General features: G+C 38.4%; 1 protein-coding gene across 6 annotated transcripts in view; it reads right to left on the bottom strand.

The window, feature by feature from the left end:
• The window catches only part of Ate1 (arginyltransferase 1), a 128769-nt gene that overhangs the window by 9025 nt on the left and 94452 nt on the right, over window positions 1–25292 (bottom strand). For all 6 annotated transcript variants that reach the window (XM_059265760.1, XM_059265776.1, XM_059265752.1 and 3 more), the window contains one exon: window positions 17035–17155. In XM_059265760.1, coding sequence (XP_059121743.1) covers window positions 17035–17155 — 121 coding nt within the window. The remainder of the gene's footprint in view (window positions 1–17034; window positions 17156–25292) is intronic.

Here is a 25292-nt window from a genome sequence, read left to right as displayed (position 1 = left end):
TCTTTATCACCACTACAACCACCCTCATCACAGCTTAGGAACACTGTGGTAGAGGGGGCAAAAAGATAAGAGCCAGAGGATGGGATGGAGTGCTGTGAAATACTCTCTTCTGCACACGAAATGACTATTGCACTGATGGACTCACAGCAGCTATGTTTGCCCACACAAGATCTGTACACAAGATCAAGGCAGAGAAAAGGACATGAGCTAAGACACTCCACGCCAGTTGACTCAAAAGGCACGGCCTTTCTCCTTTCTCTGCTATATCTTCCTCCTCCTCCAGGCAGCTGCTGAGATTGACAGCTTGCTGCCCTTCCATTTTTCTTTTAAACTCTAATAAAACTGTCCTTGAGCTTCCTTTTGAGTCTGTTCTTAAATTCTTTTACTAACAAGAACCTAAGAGAGGGGGGCTGGAGAGATGGCTTAGTGATTAACAGCTCTGACTGCTCTTCCAGAGGACCCTGGTTCAATTCCCAGCACCCACAAGGCAGCTCACAACTGTCTGTAACTCCAGTTCCTGAGACCCGACACCCATGGCAAAACACCAATGTATGTGAAATAAAAATAAATAAATTTAAAACATTAAAAAAAAAAAAAGAACCTAAGAGAAGACCTTGGTAACTGGCAAATTCTCCAAAATTTCAATGCACATAGCTAAGAGTCATGATTCAGTCCCATTTGGAGACTAGGTTGTGACTTGCAATCTGCCTCAACAAAGCAACTTCTATTCACAAAAGGGATAAACAAAGTGCTCTGCAGAGAATAAGTTCTGCTATGTTCCTGGTGAATTACCTTCCTGTTCAGAGAAGAAATGTTTTCTCAAAAACTTCTCTAGCTGTGCAGGTTTGATTTTGGCCTTTATTTTTATAATGCCCTTCCAACCCTCTCTTGTGTGCAGCAGTCCAGGGGCATGGTCTGTGTACTTCAGAGTTATATGTGCTTTCAGCAATGACTTTCGTTTATGCTGAAATCTACTTGCCATCTTCCGACTGGCATCTCCCCAGATGACCCAGTGCTCTTGGCTTTCATTTTTACTTTACACTTTGCACTTTTCAATACCCACTTTGAAGCAAAAGGTTTTCACAATGAGAAGGTGCAACAGGCCTTTTAAGCTTCTTGTCTTAAACACACAGCAAAGCAGCAGCCGCGTCAGTTGAGGTGGACAACATGAGGGGTAAAAGCAGCTGTGTGCTCACAAAGCTCAGCTTCTACAGGGCTCACAAGTCCTCCAAAGTGAAGACTTTCTACATTCCAGTTTCTCAATGTTTAATCTTTCCGAACTCTTCCCTTATCAAAACCCTGTAAGTCTCAAACAGCAACAGGAGTCTATAGACACAGAGGGCCCTTCCAGACAGCAAGGCTGCTGCTCACTTTCACACAGATGCTCCTGGTAAACTCTTGAAAAGAGAAAAGCAGTTCTCTTTAGAAGACTTTGAAAAGCAAAGGAAGTAGTGTGAGTAATAGTGAAACAGCTAAGCTACAAAGCAATGGCTTTCTCCTGTGTTCCCCTTCCTCCTTGAAAAAAATTTCTCCAAAAGCACTATTTGTTTTCAGACATGCTTTGAAACTGTGGAGTTATATAAAAGAAAAGTCTGTAGTTTGCAGTTTAAAGCCAGAACTATGTCCAAAAGCAAACTCTAGTACCACTGGCCCATCCAAAAAGTACAAATGAACTGAAGGGCTCCTTCTTTAGCTTGCCTTCCTGAGTGCAGCTGGAATGCTTTAAGAAAACATGCTTGAAACTCCTAATTTAAAAAATGAGGTGTGCTGCACAGGAACCTTTGTTTTTATCAAAGGATTCACAACAACGGGTTTAATAAAGTATTTCAAGAAGGAGATGCTACAACTACAGTTCATAGTGAAACTTTTAAAACACACATTTTAAATGGCAAATGAACTTATCCAAATAATAAACATGTCTATAATTAATCCACACATGATAGTTACCTAGTGTCTTCACCTTTCTAATACTCCCTAACTTCTAAGTTGCATAGGTCAAGATCAAATAATTAAGCAGTCAATAACCTGGAAAAAAAAATGGTTTAATTCAGGTTTGGGGAATTAGATGATATTAATTTAAAATGCAAGTCAGAGCTCCCATGTAAGCAACACTTTACTGTGGAATGTAAAGGCTGGTCCACAGCAGAAGGGGCAGCTGGGAAGTTGACACACATGCATCACAGATTCCACAGCAGCATGTCACAGCTTACACTTTGGAGGAAACAGAACTGAACTGCAAATCCACAATTCAAGAGTTCTCCACACCAATGCTCAGACTACTGAATGAATGAAGTGAACCAAAAGAGAACAAATTCCCCTATAAAATTTACTTAAAACTCCCTAACATGTTCAAATAATGTTCACTAGAGTAAAATTTTTTTCTTTTATTAAATAATAAAATGAAAAAAAACACTAATACATCAGAATTGGGCAAAACAAACAGAAAGAAAGTAGCCCAATAGAAGGCACAAGAAAGGGCTGGAGAGATGGCTCAGAGGTTAACAGCATTGGCTGCTCTTCCAGAGGACCTGAGTTCAATTCCCAGCACCCACATGGTGGCTCACAACCATCTATAGTGGAATCTGATGCCCACTTCTGGCATAAAGTTGTACAAGCAGATAGAGCACTCATACATGTAATATAAAACTTAAAAAAAAAAAGAAGGCACAAGAAACAGACCCACTCGTTCACACATTCACACACTCAGGAATCCCATTAAAGACTAAAGTGGAAGCCATAATAGACACACAAATGTTTTTTAAACGTACAGTTGGGAGATAGTTCAGCTGGTAAAATGCTTGCCAGGCAACTATCAGGACACGAGTTCAGATCCCCAGTACTCACAAGGCAAAGTATAGAGTGTGTGTCTGTGATCGCAAGGCTGGGGAAGCTGCAGCAGGGCAGCCCCTGCTGGTGGTCTGCCAGCCAGTCTAACGGAACTGCGGAACTCCAGGTGCAGGAGGGCTCTTGTCTCAAACACAAAGATGGACACTGACTAAGAAAAACATTTGATGTCACCCTTTGGCGCGCGCGCGTGCGTGCACACACACACACACACACACACACACACACACACACACACACACACAAAATGTGTACCTTTGAGTACATTATATAAACAGATAAGGTATTTCAATCTAGGATTTAAGTTCAAGCTTAAAAAGTCACACCTTCCTCAAAAGGTAGCCATGGAGAATCCAGACACTTGGCAGACAAAAACAACTACACTGCAAAGAAAACAAAAGGAAAGTTGTTTGAAAACAGCTAAACACAGATAAGTAATATTGTGTGACTCCACAGAACAGCATTTAGGTTTGGACAGCTTTCAGTTAAATATTTCATTGAGATATTACCTTTAAATATATTTAAACCAATAAAACTATAAAATTAGACCTTAGTATATATACATAATAATATCTTTAACTAAGATTGATAGTGGACCCTTTAAAAACCACATTCTTAGCTGGTGAGACTCAATAAATAGATAAAAGTACTCGCCCCCAAGCCCAACAGACCCAAGTTCAAACCCCAGGAACAACACAATGGAAGGTGAGAATTGATTCTTGTAAGTTGTCCTCTGATTTCCATACACAAACTGCAGGGCATTTGAGTGCATAATTAGCACATGTGCACGCACACACACACACACACACACACATACACACACACACAGAAAATACATGCATAAAAATTTAAGACTAATTAAAATATAGAAACAGGATCTTGACAAAACTAAAAGATGAACAGGCCTACTAGTAATTTAAAAAAAAAACTCAAAAAAGTATGATTTTACTATTAAATAAAGAGAAACCTTTTAACCTGTCCTTTTGCTTGCCTATAGCCACAATTTGAGCTTCTAATGAATGGGACCACTATTTCAAACACTTGAATTTTACTATAAAGACTCAACTATCCGGTCTGTAGCTGTCCACAAGCTGTCAATCAAAATGGTCACAGGACCTTCATCAGTCTTACAATCAACTCTCAGGTCCAAAGCTTGGAAAAGTAAGCATAATACAGACAGTATCCATCACTTGGCAAAGGACTCTCACTAATCAAAACTATGAGATGTCTAGTTAGTAATTTATACAGGTTCTGGAAGTGATAGGAATACTTTTTTTGTTTGTTTGTTTTTGTTTTTGTTTTTTCGAGACAGGGTTTCTCTGTGTAGCTTTGCACCTTTCCTGGATCTCGCTCTGTAGACCAGGCTGGCCTCGAACTCACAAAGATCCGCCTGCCTCTGCCTCCCGAGTGCTGGGACTAAAGGCGTGCACCACCACCGCCCGGCTAGGAATACTTTTTAATATTCATATCCCACCCCAAACTGGTTCTGTTTCTGAACAGCTTTTGCCTCCTGAATATGGATTCAGAAGGAAAACCAATGGAGTCACTGTAAGGGGTCAAATGAGATGATATATGTATTTATAAGCTGTGGCAGTTTGAAAGAAAATGGCCCCCAAAGGGAGTGGCCTTGTTGGAGGAAGTGTGTCACTGTGGGGTTGGGCTTTGAGGTCTCTTTTACTCAAGCTTCCCTCAGTGTGACACAGTCAACTTCCTGTTGCCTACCTAGCAAGATGTACTCAGCTCCAGCACCATGTCTGCCTGGACGCTGCCACTCTTCCCATCATGATGATAATGGACTGAACCTCTAAAACTGTAAGGGAGTCCCCTCAATTAAATGTTTTCATTTATAAGAGTTGCCATGGTCATAGTGTCTCTTCACAACAATAAAACCCTAACTAAGACATAAGCATTTAGCAAAACTTCTTGGACCAATAAATACTAATAAAAATAATCACTATTATCACGGCAAAATTATTTCTTATAGGTGCTCATGATCAAGTGTTCAGAAAGCACTCTCCAAACAGTCATGGATTCACCCAAAATCACATTTTTAATTTGTTCACAACAAAGAGGAAGAGAGATGGAGTAAAGGGTTCAGTGAACTAGATTCTGTGTAATTGTGGAAAATGTTACAATCAGGTCCATGCTCATTTGAGGTGATTCAGAATCACCCATTTTGAGTTTGTTTAATATGTCCAAGTTTAAAAGCAGCTCAATCCTTATCAAGTTCTTAACTATCCAGAGGTCACAAAACACAGTAGGACCTTAACTTCATGTAGTCTGAGTTTCTCATTTCACTGATAATCAAACAGCTTGAGAGCCAGTGACCTGTGGAAAGTCACAATTCTAGTGAAGTCTAAAGAACCTATCTTTGGGTTTCTAGCTAAAACACTAAATTAACAAGACTCCATGAGCTAGTAGTTACCTACTATTGCATAGCAATGGTTAGGTATTAGGAATAAGCAATATGAATGTGAATAAAGTAAGTTTGGAAGTTATTAACAAAAATGTAATGAGAGGAACTTGAAATTCAAACAGAATTTGAATAACTAAAATTTGAGTAATTTTATGAGTATGATACAATGTAGGGTTCTATCAGGTTCAAATCTCTTTAAAGTTAGATGAGAATGAACATAATCTTAAGAGTTAAAGGAACGTAAACAATGGTCAAGACATGACCTCATGGGCTTAACCGATGCAGGCTTCCCTGGGCTGACCAAATAATTAGACAGGGAAGCACTTGGTCATGAACAATACAACCACCTCCTTTGGGATATGGAGACCACTGGAAAGTCACTGTAAATAGGCTTTAACCTGGTAGAAGCATTATGAAAATGTTGATGAGAATAAACACATGAATGTGTTGATGAATGCAAGACTATTATATATTAATACTATTAGCTAGAACTGGGCCATTAGAGCAACAATAGGAACTACTCAAGACTTCATTTGTCATGTTAACAACACTGAGTCTTCAAGACTCAGAACATGTTTAGTTCTCTAAGCAATGCTTTGTAGTTCTCAATGTAGTGGTCTTGAGTGTCCACTTGATACATGTAATTCTAAATAATGAATATTCTTTTGTTATTCTAAGAGGATTCTTTTATAATTCATTTTTGTTTGCTCCTAATACAATTGACTTCTGTATACTAATTTTATAAGGTACAATCTTGTTTAATTCAGTTATTAATTCCAGTAGTTATACAGTGGACTCCTAAAGATTTTTTTATATAAACAATGATTTATTACTTCAACAGGAAATGCTTAAATAATTGATTTATACTGTGATTTCAAACTAAGTAAATATTTAGTTCATTGTGTCCACAAATTGAATTAAGTTTATAAGAATACTTTGTCAGACAATTGAATTAAGTGGGAAATTGAATACATTTATAAAAATTTTAAATGTTAAAAATTGAATTAGTGTCTTGTAAATGCAATCAAATGTTATTCAAAAGTCCTTTTTATTTAAACAATTGCTAAAATTTGAAAGCCTTATATATTGAAAATAAGATTTGTAAAATCTGCATTCAGATTTGGCAAACAGGACAAATGTTTCTTTAATAGACTGTTACCTTAATGAGCTGAATACTATATTTTTAAACTAGAGGAAATCTTTGAATCCACTCCCTATAAATTAAAGTCATTCTTATCAACAGCACATTATATCTAGTGAGAGTAAATTCACTTCTTGAAACTTGTTTCAATTTTAAATCTTTCCATATACTTGCACTTGTGTTAGGATAGGCAAGGAGTCACAGAATTGGATAAGGAGGAAGATTTTCAAGGAGGAAGATTTTCAAGGAGGCAGCTCGAACTTTTAAATGCTACTATTTCAGCAGAAATGAACTAGAAGAACAGTTGAATGCCCCAAATAAGGAATAAATACAGTAAGCTGTGCCTTCCTGGCCTAAAGCTAACAAGTTAAAAGTTTGTGGTAAGCTATCTACTATCTCAAACACTCATTCTGAGTCTTAGACTACACTGAAAAATTCACTTACTGATTGACTGCAAAGCTTAAGCAACGGTAATGTACTGTTCCAAGTTACTTCTTCCTTAGTTGGTCTGAGGAAGTAGAGTGCAGTTTCCAAATGAAGGTTCACGCCATCCTGGGCATCCATTCACAATCCTGTTTCACCTAAGAATGTTTATACAGTCCCAGGTATATAGGTATATAAAATACACACACAAGCCAGACATTTTTAATAATAAATCATAAAGAAATTTATTTTAAAACCATTCTTTGTTAAACATATAATTTTATACTATATTAAAGGCAAAAGCAAACTTTTATACTAATCAGACATGCTTGCTTATTTTCACATAAAGAACTCACTCTTGGCTAAATATTTGACGAAGCATCTTCAATGTTTTCTGCTGTGGGATGTTCTGTATGGCAAATGTGTTGCTCTGATTGGTTAGTAAATAAAACACTGATTGGCCAGTAGTCAGGCAGGAGGAAGTATAGGCAGGACAAGGAGAAGAATTCTGGGAAGTGGAAGGCTGAGTCAGAGACACTGCCAGCCGCCGCCATGACAAACAGCATGTGAAGATGCCAGTAAGCCATGAGCCACATGGCAAGGTATAGATTTATAGAAATGGATTAATTTAAGCTATAAGAACAGTTAGCAAGAAGCCTGGTACGGCCATACAGTTTGTAAGCAATATAAGTCTCTGTGTTTACTTGGTTGGGTCTGAGCGGCTGTGGGACTGGCGGGTGTCAGAGATTTGTCCTGACTATGGGCCAAGCAGGAAAACTCTAGCTATAGTTTTCCACAGCTGATGGACAGTTTGATTTTATAATTATCAATGCTCAGCAAGCAGCTTCACATAAATATATAGTACAAAATGCAGAAGTATGTTTAGGGCCACTTCAAAAAGTGTTGAAAATTATGTCTCATTTCAAAACCAAAATTCATTTAATAATTTGTTTATTAAACTCAAATCAGCAATTTAAATAGTAATTTTTAAAATCAAACATTCTAACAATATAATTCAAAGATATATTAATTCAATACATGCTGAGGAATAATGATAGGAAAATGTGAAGTCTTTATTTTCCTTAATAAAATAAATTTTTGTAAGAACAGAAAACTCTGCATATAAAAAAAACTGCAATTCATAACCTACAGTAGTCTCAAATTAGAGCTCAGCATACCATGTTCAGAGCAAAGGCTGTGATGAAGTCCTGCAACACACATGGATCAGCATTGCCAAACACCTCCACTTGTCTGATTTTTGGACCTTGTACGTTAGGAAACCTTTCATTTTTGCCAGAATTTTTATAACCTCCACATTCAGTTATGTGACCCCACATAGGGTTGGCACTCCAAAGTTTAAGAAGTTGCATTCTAGAAGAGGCACATCTAACCCCAGGTGGAAGGCTCAAGCTACTTTCCAGTTCTCTAGCAACACATGCACAAGTATGTGCACTAGAGAGAACTTTTAAAAACACTAAGACAGATGCCCTGCTGATCATCATCAATTCAAATTCTCTTTTTCTAAAAGCTTGCATTTGTGTTTTTCTATTAATACATGCACTCTATACATTTACCTTTATTTGGACTTGTGAGCATCACAGCTATTCGGTAAATGAAAAGGAGCTTCATTTGGGTCATTTACTACTCTTAGTTAAATGGTACCCAGAATGAAAATCTCAGACATTCTGAGCTTTCACCAATGTGACTACTTCAGAATCTTCTTCAATGACTGTCACATTAATTCTATATTACATTCCTAATCCCAATGCCAAATTTGTCGTGTTTCTAAATCAGAAAAGCAAGCACTTGTCTGAACACCATTCCTGACTCTATAGCTTGTTCAGTTAACCCACAGACGTAGTTCTCAGAGGCCTCCAATTCTTCACCTTTATTCCTCAGCATTTTGTTCTACTCACACCACCTTCAGTTTTTCCCAACTTGAACTCAGATACCATTTCTTTGTTCTAATCATCTCTGTGAATTCCTGCCTTTTCTCTGTAACAGACAAGTCTCAACCCTGCAGCTACACAGTCATAGCATACAAATTGTGGAAGCAGCACTACATCTACAGAATTCCAAGAACACCAGTCTTAGCCAGGCCTGGCAGTCAGCTCTGTCTCCCACGCTTTTCAGCAGCTACCTCAACACTTCTACTCAAATCTCTTGTCCTGCTGTTTTCCCAGCACCCATTGCACTAGTAAGAGAAAGACACAGGAAAAGTAGTTCTAGGCCTCCACAGCACTCTCCCTACTTCTCATCCCAAAAGGTAGTTTGTTCTTAACCAAGGCTACTCTTCCCACCTGTCCTCCATATTTTTTCATGTTTCATCACTTCTCAGACACCTTGATGTACTCTGATTTCATGAATGTAGGGAGCAGAGGAAGCCCTGAGTGAGTAAAGTCTGAGTCATGTATACCATAAACCCTACCTCATTGTTTATATGCATGTAATAACCCCACCTTTCTGTTCAACTCCATATAATAAACATTCTGAGCTTCTGGATGCTGTGGTTTCTCTAGCAGAGAACCCAGTCCATCTGATTCCAGCTTTTCTGTTAATGTGTCCATCTACCTGTTTTTCTTCATTTCTCACTGCCCCAATCAGGTCTGTCCCCAGAGCTGTGATGGATGCAACACATAAATAAAACAGCCTTTACTCTCTTCACTTGTTTTTCTTCAGGATCCAGTTACATGGATGATAAAAGTCACATGGTCCCCTTCTGACACCAAGGAACATGCTGCATCAGTTTGCATTTTTTCTGTGTCCAACCTTTCGGCATTGTTGCTCATCTCCTTGGATTCACCTTTAACTCAAACTCAGATCATGTACTGTACATGCATGTTCTGCACGTGCAAGCTTACTCAATGAAAACAAGTTGACAAACATGCAATAATCTGCTTTAAAATTTTCTGCCAAGACTGGCTTTGAAACAATCTTCAAAACTTAGTCATTGGCAAAGTTTACCTTAATATGCCTGAGTATTGACATTTTAAAATAAAAAATACAAGCAGTAAGATCTTACCTTCTGTCAAATATGCAAATATTATAGGAAGACCTTTGCTGTTGTTTCCTAGAGTCCTCACTAAAGGACAGCGCAAACTAAGCAAACTAGAGCAATTTGGTCTCTAATTTAAGATCAGGAGTCCCACTTACCATCCCTCAACAGATAGAACTTTGCTGTGGGATAATGCTTTTGTACACTGGTATAATAAAATGCTGATTGGCCAGTAGCCAGGCAGGAAGTATAGGCAGGATAAGTAGATATGGAGAATTCTGGGAAGAGGAAGGCTGAGTCAGGAGACACCAGCCCACCCTCCAGGGAACAGCATGTAATGGCACACAGGTAAGGCCACGGAATACGTGGCGACATAGATGAACAGAAATGGGCTGAGTTTAAGTGTAAGAGCTAGTCAATAGGAAGCCTGAGCTAATGGCTGAGTAGTTTTAATTAATATAAGCCTCTGTGTGATTACTTGGGGGACGCGAGTGGGAGAGATTTGTCCAGACTGCCGGCAGGCTGAGACACAGGAAAACTTCAGCTACAGAATTTTGTTCTAGGACTCCACACAAATACCCAAACCCAGGGATGCTCACACCTTATAAAATACAATGTGAAGCAGTGGCTCTGCAGACTATGCCTTGCCCTGACAAACTCGATTTTACAGCAGCTCCTTTCTGAGAGGCAGAATGGACAGATGAACAGCACTATCTGTAAAATTACATAAAAAAATCAGGTCTAAGAACCTATGGGACACACCAGACCAAGGAAAGCGTGTTATAACTTCCTCACCTGTATTCCATAAAGAGGTGTATAAATAATACTGTGATGGTGACAACAGCCACCAACCTGTCATCTCAACACCTGGTGAGTTCATCAAAGATGAGATAGACAACTTCAGACTGTCCCAGAGGCTTCAGCTTGGCTCAACCCTGCTGTTGGTACAATTTACTTGAACTGCTTGTTATCTGTCCATCTTCCTTTTTGCACGCATAGACTTGCGGTCCTCATCCATCCAGTCACTCATCTGACCTGGTCTTACCTTTAGCCTCTGCAGGTGGACTCAACTCTCTAGCTCAACTCCAGCCTTACCGGACTCTATGACAGCAGCCACAGCTGCCTCTCCAAAGACCTTCTTCTGATTATTTCACTCCTCAGAATCTGCACCTTGGGTCTTCTGAAACGTCTTGAACTCTGCTGCAGTCTCTTAACATTTTCCAGCCATTCATGGACAGATGGATGGATGGAGGGATGGACGGATGGATGGATGGATGGATGGATGGATGTGTGTGTGTGTGTGTGTGTGTGTGTGTGTGTGTGTGTGTGTGTAGATAGATAGATAAATCTACTGTTGTCTGTTAATATTAGTAATTAAGATTGTACTAAAAGAGCCTGTGTTTGCCTTGGCCATGGTCATAAGGAAAGTGGAGAGAATCTGGCACAATGCTGCCACTGAAATCTTGCCAATTAGTTGTCACTCATAAATTCTGACATTGTAGAAAGACAAAAATGAATTCACCTATGTTTCTAACAAATCTTGTTCACAAAACCTAACAGTCTATATTTTCCATATTAACACAAGTTCCCCAGACTTAGCAATTATTTGAACCAAATATCCAGGTTATTTTCTTGCTTTGATGCCTATTTCCTTTATAACATGTAGTCTGCTACAATTGATTCTACCTCCAGCTAGCTATATCTAATCATCACCATTGCTACTGACAATAAAAAATATTTGTTTATTAACTATTCTTCAAGCAATACCACTTATTTTATAACTTTGAGTAGTTAGGCTGGCATCAAAATTTTTTTTTTTTAACTATCTGGGAGCCACTGATATGGCTTATTGAGTAAGAAGGTATTTGTTGCTTCTTATCAATACTGACAACGTATATTCAAGCCCTGGAACACACAAGATAAGTGAGCTAGACCCATATTGTGGGACACACACACACACACACACACACGCATGCACACAATTATTTTTAAAGAAAGTTACTATTCTAAAAAAAAAAAAAAACCAAACAATTTTATCCTCAGAAGTCCTCAAGAACAGCAACTCGACCTTGCGCCTATTAGGACAGTTCTTCCTTTGTCATGAATGATCACTGCAGAGGATTCTGGGGGCCCTAAGGAAGTTTTGGTAAGTTTGCTTTCTTGTTAGGCATTGTTTCCTAGAGATTATGAGGACATGTTGGCTCGTATACCCTTCTGAAGGAGCATAGTGTTCAGGAAGTGATGCCAGACCTACAGATACAAATCAGTGAATACACGAGAGAGACTTCTGGGCTGGCTGCTCCACAGACACTCAAGATCTGAGTGAGGCTGGGTTTTCTTTGGACATATGCTAGAGAACTACAGAAGTGTAGGAAAAATGTCAGGGAACCATGCCAGGAAGAAAAAAGAACGGAGTAAAAAGAAAAGAGGTCCCCTTTGAAATAATGTAAAATAACACAAATTGGAGCTTCAGGGGCCACACTAGTATGAAGCTTCTTCATATTAGTTTAGATTTCCAGCCACTCTGGGAAGAGTTAAGATGTTCTAGAAACAGTCTACCCTAGGAAAATGCACGAAGCACTTGATCCAAACTTAGTATCATTGTTTTCATAGCAAATTTAAGTTCAAAAGCAATGATATATGGCTTGGTCACATTAGAGACAAATTAGAAAATTTCTTGACAACATTTCAAAGTCTGCACAGAACCAATCCAACTTTAGACTACTCTATGGTAAAAGGGTATATATTACTGTAATTATAAGTGAAAACAGAAATAAAAATAAAAATAAGTACTTGAAAAGTACAGAGCAAAACTGGTATAAAATGTATTTTCACCCTTTGACAAAAATGATTTTGCCTGTATTTTGCAACAAACATTGAACAGTAGATATAAAATGTTATGTCTGAGGATCAAATGAGTAACATGGGGGAAAAACAGGATGGTGAAATAATACATACTTGAGAAATGATATATACTCAATCCTAAGTTTCACTCTGAAAAACACTGAAACAAGGATTGTAAACCCTTGCGTAATACCAAATTGTTTGCTCAACACTGTGAGTCAAATCAGTTTATCACGGCTTAAAAATCAACTCCAAAATGTGTGTGCGAACAAACTGTCTATGTTAAGATAATGCCTGCCATATAAGAATAGTATTTGTTTTCTTTTTTTCTCAACCCCTCCCCCCCCCCCCCGTTGTATTTGTTTTCTTAATGGTCAAATTAACAGCCAAGTAGTTTTTACCTTACAAAAAATGACTTTCATCTAATCAAAAGAAAAGTAACACAAGCAACCACAGAAGCATGACACATGACCCTTGTTCTACTGTATAAAGTATCCACAGATCCATTCATGGGGGAAAAGCAGTGGAGAGCATGAGACATTTTCTCTGCTCTCTACTACCCTAGGACTTCAAAGACTGCATCCTCTGACTCTAGCTCTTAGTTCCCTTCCCTGATTAACCCCAGGGCCTTGTGCATGCTGGGCAAGCATTCTGTCACTGAGTGACATGTTCACTCCACATCTGAGCCAAATTCCACAAAGGCTCCCAGAAAATATTTTTAAAGGAATGATTTAAAGAAAAAAGGTAAAATATGGGATAGTGCGATGGTTTGGCTGGTCAAGGGCTTGCCATGAAAGCCTGATCCTGAGTTCATTCCTGAGTCCATCTAATAAGGGACACAGAACTGGCTCTATAAAGTTGGTCCCTGACCTACACACATGCCTTGGTATTTGTACCTCATATACACATCACACACACACAATAATAATATATAAATATTTAAGAAAGCAAAGTGTAACTGTGGTACTGGGTTATTTTAAGTCTATGTATAACCAATTTCTAATTTTAAAAACAATGGGACATTATTTTCCTTAAAATTTATTTGAGAAGCTTCTAAACTTATTTCACTGGAACAGGTATAAGTTCTAAATTGGAAACAAAATACCTGTCTGCAACAAGAGAATTTCTTTAGAGTTGCTAGAAGTTAGACAGTCAACTCTTGCCCACATAGTACCATAACACAGTAAAAACAAACAAAGGGTTTGCTGCACAGGCTAGAGAATGAAACACTCATAAAACCCAAGATGAGGAGGAAGAGGTGGGGAGCAGAGGCTGACAAGAGTACTGGGGTGGGTATTTCAGTCTGACAGCAATGGAGGGTGGAGAACATGAGATTTCTGTGACGAGGGACCACTGATGCACCTTGAAACCACTTTTACAGAGCATAATGACATCAGCTGAGGCACCTTCTGGAGGCACTTGAACCACAGAACATCTGGGTGAGAAAAAGACTTGGTGATTAAAAAACAGGCCGGCTAGCAATATTACTCACATCAGGCACTGTGTTTTTTTCTGAGTCAGAGTTTGGGTCATGTAAAAGTAAAACTGGCCCCAGAGAGGAGGAGAGTTTCTCACAGTTTGCCATTTAAACCTCCAATGACCATGTTTCACAGCAGGCTCAATATATTCCAGCATGTAACTGCATTTTAATTTCCTAAAACCACAGGACATAAATGTGATTTCAAATAGTGCCTGGACTGTGATATTCAATATTGATAAAACTATACAATATTCTCTTCAAAGTTCCAAAGACACAACACATGGAAAATGCTCTTCATTTGTTTGAAAGCACTATTCTCAAAGAAGTTTATTCAGATTGGAATGAATTCTAAACAATGGATAGTTAACAGCTAGAGTGTCTGCCCTGAGGAACTGAACCCAGTAGAACACAGGAAATAACATGTATGTGTCCATCACTCATTAGTATTAAGTGTCTTTTTGAGAACAGTAAGTAATGCAAGACTAAACTGTTTTTGCCATAAAATGCTTATTAGCAGTTGTTTGGGAAAAACATTTTAAAATCTATAAACTTAATGAGTATTTACTTGCATGCCCATTTCATTCTCATGCATGGAAATGACTCAGTCACCTTTTCAACTTCACAAAACATGGAGAACCTATAGTCTCTTGCATTTCCAAGTAACCTTTAAACTAGATTTAAGAAAGAGAGGAAGTAAAGTTGTCTTAAGTTTGAGAGCCAGAAACAAATTTAAGACCACAGTACTATTCTTATTTAGTGAATATGAAATAATTCAACAAGATGGTCAGCAGCTTTCATCATCAGCTACTGACCTGGAGGAAGGCAAAGAGGAAAGTGTTTTTTAAGGCATGGACAGTGGGTAATTATGGGCTTTCCTCTTGAACACGATTGCCTTTAGCTATGGACCTCACACCAAAGCTGACTGACAAATTCAATGCTTGTTTTAAAGCAACATTATCTGTTTGATCAGTAAAGTATAACTTAGAATGAAATAATCCCATTCTGATTAACAATTTAAGGTGTGGGATTTAAGTTCTGGCTAGAAAACCTGGGGCAAAGCCAGATTGCCTGGCAAATGAGACAGCTGGGCCCCTGTGGTCACTCTTCAGATTCTAAGGTACTACCATGGATAAGCTGTTTCACTCGTGATTTCATATCAGCTTTTCAAGGTAACAAAATATATTACATACCAATTTCATTAAAAAAAACCTAACCCGCTGGTGAGGAAAAACTGGTCATCTCAGAACTAAGAAATGAGTGCACTTCTTTCTTCGCCCCCTCATTCACATTTGACTTCCATTTACTCATTCCCCTCTGCAGGGCTTTGCATTTCCTTCCTTCCTTCTGGATTCTAATGAAGTCTGCTCAAGCATCATCTCAGTGGCAGACTCTGGGAAGACTCAAAGCAAGTAAGCACAATTTGGAACACCAAAGGACTTCAGTGTGGGGAAGCTGCACACAGTGGCATAATATAAGCCATCCCGAGAGCACCCAACTTGTGCCAACTTAAAAAAGCCATGGTCCGATGCCCTGTAGACAAGAGGTGTTTTACACTTTGAGTGGTACTCAGATTCCAGGGAGATAAACAGGACACACAATTTTTTTTTCTTTTTCCTCAGAGAGAATGGGCAGAACAAATGGAAATAAATGCCGACAAAAGCCTCTGGCATAAATCTGATGCAACATCCTAATTTGGGTAACAAAACCAAAACAACAGGGACAATTCTTAATACTGGGTCTGATTTTCCTCTCATTATAATTCAATAAGGTAGGTCTTACCATATTCTTATTAACATATATTAACTGTATACAATAGTTTCATTATGGCATTTTTGTACATACATACAATACTTTGGTCAAGCATGGAGGTCCTATTATTATCTTTTGTTTTGTTTCAGACAAGGTTTCATGTTGCTCAGGCTCCCCCCAAACATACAAGACAGCTGAGGCTGAACCTGAATGAGTGACTCTCCTGCCTTTAACTTACAATTGCTAGGGTTCTGGGCATATGCCACCACACCTGACACTATTTTTTTTTTTTTTGGTTTTTCGAGACAGGGTTTCTCTGTGTAGCTTTGGAGCCTTTCCTGGAACCTACTCTGTAGACCTGGCTGGCCTTGAACTCACAGAGATCCTCCGGGCTTTGCCTCCAGAGTGCTTGCATTAAAGGCGTGCGCCACCACCGCCCGGCTTTATTTTTATCCTAATAATAAGTAAGGAATCTGAAAGCAGGGAAGCTTCTTGGTTGCCTAAAAGCACATAGTATACCTACTGGTCATGAAATCAGGGTCTTAACTTGGGGCTACTCTTTTAGTGTCTATATATACTAATAGAGAGACTAATAGTAACAAAATGTGGTGGAGGCTATTCTAGGCAGGGAGTGGAAGACGGTGTAGAAAAGGAGACACACCAGATATAAGAAGAAAGTGTCAGCTCAAAAACTTCATACAATAATTATCCCCACAACACTGTTCTACAACCTCACTTAGTTCAATTGCTCAACATTTCCGTCTTTATTGGTCAAATAAGCAAACTAGTAGATAATTTTTATATTGTGATAATTGTTAAAGAATAAAAGATAAAAGACAACAGCCCTCAAAGCATGTGAAAACTAATCCAACAGGAAAAACACAGGCAACAAGCAGCAAGAGCATATGTCATTTCTTTACTGTTTGTCTTGTCTTCCCTCTCTCTCTCTCTCTCTCTCTCTCTCTCTCTCTCTCTCTCTCTCACACACACACACACACACACACTCACTCACACACACACACGCACGCACGCACGCACGCACGCACGCACGTGATATTTGCACACAGTGTACACTATATTAAAAACTATGAAGAGCCACAAAAAGGATAAAGATGTCCAGCTGGGCTCTGCTCTAGACATACCTGCTTGTGGGTCCTGGTTGAAACGGCAGTACTTGGAGTTGTCAAGAGAAGGGAGGCACTGCTCAATGGGCACCCAGACATACGTCTCAGGACACAGCAAATCAGAAGGTCTATACTGACCCTAAAAAGAAGTGAAGACAAAAGGCACAGATATTACAAACACTAACTCCCGAGTTCTGAGGCTCCATGGGGCAAGGAATGGTATGGTGACAGGAAAGCTTTGCCATGTTTAGAGAACACATATGTAATGCAAGGCTCTCTAACAGTGACACATCAACATTTAGCAGGCTATACTGATTTAGAAGTGAAGTTTTTCCTCTTTTGGAAGAAATGAAGTTGTCTTTGAAAAGCTAGTGAGGAACAGAGCGAAGCTTCTTTGCATATATTAGAGAACCATACAAAGCCATATAAGCAAACTTGTTTTCAAAAGTAGAACTTTACTGTCCTCAGTCACTAATTTTTTAGTTTATAGACTCAAGGCTGATAATATTCAGTCCATGCAAATGTTTTAAAAAGTCCTAGTAATATAAATCTACTAACAAACTAGTGAATATACAATAAAAAGCTTAAAAAAATAGAAATTCTAACAAAACTTCTGTAATAATATAACTTCAAAAATTCTATTTTAGAAAAATATGTAGATCAGTTACATACTTCAAGTGTGCAACACTATACAATATTTGCTGAAGTAAATAAATCATTCATTTATGGATAATACATAATTAAGAAAGAATGATACAAACTGTAAAAAGCATTAGTGAATTTTTTCAGAAAACCAAAGCTTTTATGATCTCTGAACTTGTTCAAAATTCCAAATGTCTGAATATTAAAATTCAAATTTGATATACAAGTTAAAATCTAGTGTTTTAAATTTTTTACAATCCAGTATAAGAAATTACTTTAATATAAGGAACAATCCAACCTAATTTCTCTTGTATTTACTCAATGGCCTCAACATGATTTTTTGAGCACTCTTCACTTCCCTACTGACTAAAAGTGTCCCTTGCTAAATTCCTATATATACTGAGTTCTCAGCTTGTCATGTGCCAGGGCCACATAGTTTTCAATACTAAAATTTCATATTATGTTTTACTCTTTGGTAAATCTAATCTCTCATCACTCTATTTGCAGAATCTTCTCCATTTTGCTTTATTATCCTAGAATTCTCAATCTGGCGCAAAAATATAACCAACATGATTTTAAAAACAAATAAAAATTGAAGAGCATATTTTCATGTAGTGCAAGAACGTTTGAGAACCCCCAAGAATATCTAGTGAGAAAAGTGTGTTAAAATAACAATGAAAATCCCAACTGTCCAAACAACCCTATTCTCTAACTTGAGGTGGAGTCAACGCAAACACAGGGAGTGAGGGTAATTAGACCTCACGTGACTCGGAGTCCTGAAGGCTGAAATAATGGACTTTCCCTTTAAGAACAGTCCTTACGTACACACAGATTCATGAACAAACACCCAGAACGAGGGTCTGAATCTAACAACCCTGACTAAGACTCAGTGAGGCAGCAGGTACCGCCACAAGAAGATGACAAAGTCATGCTTTTAGATAACCGGCAATGAGCCCACTGGAGTGACCAAGTTGCACCCACTTTGGGTCCACAGAAACTATGTGTAACAGGCACAAATCCTCAAAGCACCTGGGTTCTCACAACGTTCTCTGAAGATCATAGTCACTCATATCAGAGTTCTACATTTACTTTTAATGCTTAAACGATCAGAAATACATTTTTAACTTCTTCATATCATTTGAAATCAAATTTGCCAATTAAACACTAGTCTCCAAAGTATAGGCTTTTTTCAATACTTCAAATATTCTCTCAAGCCATCAAAGAATGCAGTTTTATGGAGTAAACTACTGTGAAATATTGTGCTTTCTAAACTAAGCTGGTTAAGTTATGTGACTGAAGTGTTTAGAGCTCAATTCAGAGTCACCATCACACAAACGAAAACCACAGGGATGTGAAAGCTACCCTGCCTGTGCCCTATTGTAAGAAAAACGAGAGATGTTTGTATTAAGAATGTAATTACTTAAGGATTTGGACATACTTTCCCGGGGTCAAAAGAAAAAATATTTAATCAACCTCTAAGTATACTCATTCAGATTGAACAATGAAGTAAAAGCAGATTAATTCTTTCCTAGGGTGCTGACTTTTGGGTAAATGAGAAATGTGAGTTACCACAGCTTTCTGAAGTAGTCAGAATTTTGAAAATGTAACATCTTTGACAGCTTATTCCACAGCTTTTTGAGGAGTTCTTTCAAAATGACAAAGAGTTCAGAAGAGAAGTGACTAGAAGTTGACTAGGGTTGCTACAGAAGAGTTCCTATTTTACTCAAAATAGAGCTGTAATACTCAGTAATTGTCTTTTTAGTGAGAACTGCTTAAGGCTACTTGGAAAACGAGAGAGATTACAACATGGCTATATAATATTTCAGTCAATTTTACTAGGTTGTCATAGAATAAGAGTTTAGAAAATGTTAGTTAAATCTAAAACACTGTGCAAGGACAAACCCTCCGAACCCTAGCTGAATACATTTCCTGCTCCACATCTATTAGAAAAGACTGTCTTCCAGAAGGGGGACTGTTTGCTTTGGTTTTGGTCAATGCAATGAACAAAGGCATTCTTCTCACTTGCGTGCTTTAGACCATAATTTGAAGATCATTACCACATTGGTCTAATTTTCCACCCTATCAAAGAGCCACCAAATAAATTATGTAAAAAATATTAGTCTAGCAAAATAATCAGAATTCAGCCTAAAAACTATATTCATTTTTGATAACCAGGGGTTAAAATATCTCATCATCGTGGCTGGAGTGTTGGCTCGGTGGTTAAGAGCACTTGCTGCTCTTCTAGAGGACCTGAGATCAATTTCTAGCACCCATGTGGTGGCTCACAATTATCTGCAACTCTAGTTCTGGGGGTCCAACACCCTCTCTGGCCTCCACAGGCAGAGACATATATACAGGCAAAATACCGATAAACATAGAATAATTAAAAAAACTATCTCACTTTCACATCCTACTCAACATGTATGTAGAGTATGTAAAGTATGGCAGTAATCTGTCAGTAATAATAAACTTTAAAATAAACTGATATCTTACTACTTCCAGTGAAACACAGCAAACAGCACTTAGGCAGTTTCCTCCAGTTAAGACATATCTAGTTAGAAATTTGAATTTCTAAAGGCAAAAAAAGTGTCTGATGACATGAAGCAGCAGCAAGAAATGATTCTAGCAAGCTCTAAGCATCAATGTTGTCATAGTCGTACTGAAGGGATTCATAAACTATCAAAATCTCCCCCATTATCAAAGGGTCCACTGTTTCTTTACTTTTTCAAAGCTGTACAGCCATCATCCCAGTGTATTTCTATCATCTCCTAAATAAACCTTAGATTCATGAGCCCCCAATGCCTTACCCTCCCACAGTGTATAGGCAATCCATTTAAAAATGGAAGGCTTGGGGCCTGAAGAGATGGCTTAGCGGTTAAGAGCACTGACTGCTCTTCCAGAGATCCTGAGTTCAATTCCCAGCATCCACATGGTGGTTTGCAACCATCTGTAATGATATATGGTCCCCTCTTCTGGCCTACAGAACACTGTATACATAATAAATAAATTAAGTTAAAAAAAATCTAGAACACTTTAAAAAAAAAAAATGGAAGGCCTGAAAGTGGGTAATGGAGCTTACCACCAAGCCTGGTGGCCTGAGTGCATCCTAGAATCCACATGGTGGAAGGAGACAACCAACCTTCACAAATTGTTCTCTGACTTCTACACACATACTATGGCATGCATGAATCCCACCCCGCCCCCAACCCCTGCCCAAAATGTTTAAAAAAAAAAATGTAGTTAAAAATAAATAGTAGCCGGGCAGTGGTGGCACATGCCTTTAATCCCAGCACTCGGGAGGCAGAAGCAGGCAGATCTCTGTGAGTTCGAGGCCAGCCTGGGCTACAAAGCGAGTTCCAGGAAAGGCGCAAAGCTACACAGAGAAACCCTGTCTCGAGAAACAAACAAAAAAAAAACCCAAAATAAATAGTGTATTATTTTCTCATACTGCCAGGCATATTTTATTTCCATGTATGCTTGATCTGCAGCAGAGCCTGTGGCACAGTCTACAAGGCCCTAGATGATCCTGGTTTTCTGCAACTGTATCATGTCAGTTAGGCTACACTGGTTTCTTTGTAGCCCCCAGAACATGAAGACCTGTGTACACCTCAGGGCTTCTCAATGTGTCTCTCTGGACTGAGTCATTCTTAGCCTGTTTTTTTTTGTTGTTGTTGTTGTCTGTGTGTATATAGTAGAAGGGACTAAACCCAAGACCTTTACGCATGTTATATAAACCCTGTACTAAGGAACTACATTTAAATCCCTGGCCTTCTCTTTTCTTTATTTTTAAATTATTATTTTAAATTATTACGCAACAGGGTCTCACTAAATTGTACTGGGAAGCCTTGAACTTGGAACCCTCTTCATGCTCTTGAGTAGCTGGAATTACAGTCCTTCACCACCAAGCTCAATCTTATCTACTTTAAGTTTTTCTCAATGTCACACTCTCAATGAAGCCCATCAATCCTTCTTACTATTTTTCACCTGTAGGCCGTATCAACACTCTTTGTTTTTGTCAATCTGTACCTATCTAAAACTTCTTGTTATAATGCAGGGTCAGAGATTTTATTTTCAGCCTGAGCTTATCATTGATGTTTAGTAAACAATGAATCCAACACCACATTCCACCTTTCTTTTTTATAAACACAGTGGGTGTCCTGCTTTATGTACTAATATGACATGCAGGAATCAATCAGTATTTGTTGAATTCATACTCTGGATGCAGCTCTACCATCCCTGTATTGCATAAAACTAGCTTCTTTCCCTTTAGAACGCCCAAATGCTGAAAGGCTAAATTCACTATCATGACAGGGTCTATAAACGTCACTGAAATTAAAGAGGTTTCATATTCAACTAAGTTAGAAACTACCTGCTTCTGTCAATTTCACTTTTTCCTCTCAAAGCATTTATTTTTTTAAAAATCTTGCATTTTCTTTTCAAAGAAGAGCATGGCTTTTCCTATTAAGCTTCACTTAAATGAAGACAACAGAGGGAGAGGGTAACATGCAACTTGAGGAAAAGCCTCTTCATTTTTGTTGGTAAAGGTGGTAATGTTTTCTCCCTGTGTTGGTTAAGAGCACAATCCTCAGGCTGAAGAGACAGCTTAATGGTTAAAAGCACTTGCTGAAATTTCAGAGGACCTGGGTTCAATTCTCAGCACCCACATGGAAGTTCACAACTGTCTATAACTCCATTTCCAGAGGATCCAACACCCTCTTCTGACCTCCACAGGCCCCAGGCATACACATGGTGCAAGACATACAGTAGGCAAACACCTATAGAGCATAATCCTCATATTATCTGAATCAAATCTTGTGACAACTTTAAAAGTAGCGAAAATGGCATTCTTTCTTTTTGGTGGTGGAGGCAAAATACTAGGGACTAAACCCAGGACCGATACATTGCTAAGACAAGCACTCTACCCCTGATCTACATTTCCAGATCTCAGACATTACTATTGTAGAAATAAAACAGCAAGATCATGTGCTGTGGGATGTTCTGTATGTTAAATGTGTTGCTCTGATTGGTTAATAAATAAAACACTGATTGGCCAGTAGCCAGGCAGGAAGTATAGGCGGGACAAAGAGAGAAGAGAATTCTGGGAAGTGGAAGGCTGAGTCAGAGACGCTGCCAGATGCCACCATGACAAGCGAGATGTAAGGTACTGGTAAGCCACGAGCCACATGGCAACTTATAGGCTAATAGATATGAGTTGATTTAAGATATAAGAATAGTTAGCAAGAAGCCTGAGCCATTAGGCCATACAGTTTGTAAATAATATAAGCATCTGTGTGCTTATTTTATAAGTGGGCTGCTGGAGCTTGGCGGGACCTGGAGAGAAAATTCTCTAGCTACAATCATGCAATGTCAGTGATAAGCTACGTATCCTTTGTCATTCCATAGCTTAATCTAAAATTATTCACAATTTTCCCACATAATTTACAAAATACCCTCTAGGTCTTAAACTCAAAGCCAGTTCAATACATGCACTTGGCATTCAACAAAAGAAGATAAGCTGAGTCTTCCCATATGTTCCCTACCTATGAGGAAAAGAGGAGGCAGCTGTATCCAGTGACTTGCTGGACAGTGGCCCAACAGTTGTACTGAAAAGAATGAGGACTATACACAAGCTGCTGGTGAAACTCACAGGCTAAAGGCCCAGCTTTCTCTGGAGCAGCAGCAAAGGTCCCTAAGCATTATGTCTTAAAGGCTAAGTAGCATCCTGGGGAGGGGAGTCAGTGACAAGTCCTCACCAACAGCAAATACAGATCGAAGACCTGCATCACTGTCTCTCTCTGGCATTCCAAATCTATGTACATCAAAATTCCATCAAATAGGAGATGAAAAGTGAAACAACTGTTTCATCTTTACAGCTAGTTATGTGGTCCTGTGTCTTCATGGTCCGAGCAAGCTTCAAAAACAAATTTATTATTAGCTTTCCATTTAAAATGTTAATGTTGAATTAGTTATTAAGAATAACTCCATCTTCTCTCTGAAAAATATAAAAATTTCCATACAGTCAAATTCTTTGCCACTGACTTTCCTCTTAACACAGACTGACACATTTGAAGCAAGCTTCAAGCTCATGAATGGATCCATATATAATCTGGTATTATCTGGGGAAATATCATGAAATTTGGGGCTTTAAAATGGCATTATGCTTTCTTTCATCTTGTTTCATCTCCTGTCTTCCCAGATTCCCATCAAAGCACTGCTTACAACTGAATACACAATTGATCAAAAAAAAAAAAAATCAAAGAAAATTGCAGTCTTTACATTATAATGGAAAATGCCCTAAACAATCCAAAACAAAGCAATAAAATGAGTAAACACTCCTCTTTAAACAATTTACAATGTTAAAAGAACTATTCTCTGATTGTAAACTAAATCCAGAAATACAGCATTTTAATTTCTAAAGGCTTTAACATCTTTTCAAATTTTTCTTTTTGGCCTTTGGAAGATGAAGTATGTGAACCCTTATATATTTGGGGGCCACGAGCGCTTGCAAAACTGAGAGGTAAAAATCCTCTTTGATTGTTGTATTTTTCTTTATGAAAGTTCAAACATTTAAATGAGAAGTTATTTCTTTAATTAAAGTTAAAGGATTTGAGACTTTGTTATTTTTCTCAGAAAAAAAAAATCAGAGAAAAGTAAAGAAATGCTTTCATATGATATTCACCCAAGTTACATTCTTGGCTTTTAATTGGAAACATCTGGGGATGGGCTTGGCAGATTGTAATAAAATTGAAGTTACCAATTCACACCCTGCCATTTTGAGGGTATTTTGTTTTTACAGTTTTCAAATCAAAACCAAACGGACTTTCCTTTGAACTCTGGTCCCAAACCAAAGACCTTTATGAGATTTTACTTTCAAGAATACTTTGTCAATATTTTGTGAAATGGGAAGGATTTCATGAGCATTTGAGAACAGGCTAAACTGGCAGAGTCTGTTTTGAAAGTTCAAGTTAAATTGAAATTTAAGTATATAAAAAAGATGAACTCACTGAACATGCACAAACCACTCACTCCCCTGCCCCTGCTGAATACCAGTGGCAATGTACACAAAAGAGGTCTCAGACATTTTAGTCTTTTATTGGGTAAAACGTATCGCTATCCCATTTTCCATAATACACCTATTGACTTTACTAAAACCAATTGCTCTAACACTACCTAAGCAAAAATATTTCAAAACGACCCACTACAGTGGGCTGCCCTGCACAGCCTGCCCCTCAGGTCAGAATTCAGGCTTATTAAACCCAGTCCTTCCCTGAAAGACAACACCAGTGGAAACCCATCCTCAGAGCACTGCAGCAGACCCTTGCTCCTGACTTTGTTACATAAACAGAGATTGACTTTATCAGTCCCCAAGAGAGTGCTTTAGACGTAACTCGAGCTGCTCTGTTCTCAAGAACTGTGGTTGTGCCACACTCAGCTGGTGAGTGTGCTGGGGCCAGTACAGACAAAAGGCCTAAACATCTGAATCCATTTGTGCACCCCAATTCTGAACACCAACAGATGGACTCCATGTGCTGCTAGACTAAGCTTTGAAATTTTAAAAATACATATTTTTTTCCCTGACAAACAGAAAGTAATGGTATTTTGTGGTTCTTTAATTAAAATCCAAGGGTTCTCAA

This window comes from Peromyscus eremicus, chromosome 1, assembly GCF_949786415.1.
Source record: "Peromyscus eremicus chromosome 1, PerEre_H2_v1, whole genome shotgun sequence".
Classification (NCBI taxonomy): domain Eukaryota; kingdom Metazoa; phylum Chordata; class Mammalia; order Rodentia; family Cricetidae; genus Peromyscus; species Peromyscus eremicus.
The sequence above is the reverse complement of the archived record's forward strand: the minus strand, read 5'-3'. Positions and strand labels throughout refer to the sequence as shown.